The 1,282-nt window shown below is 32.1% G+C and overlaps 1 protein-coding gene across 1 annotated transcript in view; it reads left to right on the forward strand.

The window, feature by feature from the left end:
* Positions 1-1,282, forward strand: part of LOC102679992 (cadherin-23) — a 20,559-nt gene that overhangs the window by 7,112 nt on the left and 12,165 nt on the right. Inside the window, 1 exon segment of the mRNA XM_031509940.1 lies at positions 479-756. Coding sequence (XP_031365800.1) covers positions 555-756 — 202 coding nt within the window. The 5' untranslated portion in view covers positions 479-554.

The following is a 1,282-nucleotide window of genomic DNA, read 5'->3' on the forward strand; positions in this document are numbered from 1 at the left end:
ACGCAGTTTCTCTCTGGTTTAACGTATAAATAGATTTAAAACAAGTTTGATATATTCTAACTGATTATCGTAGTAATTTATTAATAGAATGTATTTTATATATAGTACATGATAGCACGATAGCACGTTTGCTTGAATGCTTGAACGAATATATTAATTATTGTTAGTACAACCGTTTCTTAATTGATGTTTTAATACGCGCTTTAATACGTCTTCAATCATTTCGTTGTGAAAGTACGATAAATACTAATTTTTATTCCAGTACGAATTATTGCTATAACGAGCTTGTTACTTGGTTTAGTTGAAATTAGAAATTTGAGATAGATTTAGAAGAAAAAATATATATAAATTATTGGATAGAATACGCGTTTAATTTGACTCGAAGGAATTTTTAACCGATACGCTTTTAATATTTATTATGATAAAAATCGTGTTTCCAAATGATAACATTTTTTTTTTTTTTATTTAAAAATTTCAGATTGGAAGCAAGTTAAGAAAGTTTCCAGTCGACGGTCAACGATAATCATGCCAATTAAACGAAGTTTGCCATCAAGATGACCTCGACGAAGCCGATCATCACGTTTTCATGGCTGTTGCGATCCTACAAGAGGCCTAGGTTTAAGCTGGAATGGCTCGGTTTCGTGTTCGCCTGCCTTTTGTCCAGTTGCTCGGCAAGGAACAATCCACCGCGTTTCCTGATCGACGGCCAAACGGAAATCATTCTCAGGCAGAAAGAAGGTCCTGATACGCCAGTTGGTAAGGACATATGGAACTTGATTTCTGCTTCGGTTAACACGCCACGTGGACGAGAACGGAATTAACATTCCTTAAAAACTTCGTTAAAAAATCACCGACAATATAACATTATATCTCTCATATATCATATATTTTTAAACAAGGAAGAAAAAAAATAATCCAATCTTTGGCAATTAATTTTCTATAAATTATTTATAGAGGGGAGGGAAAAAAAATTATTCGTAAAAAATTATTACACTTCCGTTTTTAATTATAGGATTAATTTCAAATTGTAATAATCACTTTATTTTCTTTATTGCTAAAATATACCATAAACGCGTATTTAATTTTGATTTTTTTCTCTCTCCATTATCTTTCCCCTTTTCGTTTCGATCAAATGCTCGTAATCTCGAGATTAAGTTTCATTATTATATACCCGTGAAATTTTTATACCCGTGATAATAAATATATTTCTTTGAAATTCGTACAAATTTTCCACGCCTGTTTCAATCATCCTCCACTGACCGCATCCTCGATATCATCGCCC

This window comes from Apis dorsata, unplaced genomic scaffold (genome assembly GCF_000469605.1).
Source record: "Apis dorsata unplaced genomic scaffold, Apis dorsata 1.3 scaffold_194, whole genome shotgun sequence".
Classification (NCBI taxonomy): Eukaryota; Metazoa; Arthropoda; class Insecta; order Hymenoptera; family Apidae; genus Apis; species Apis dorsata.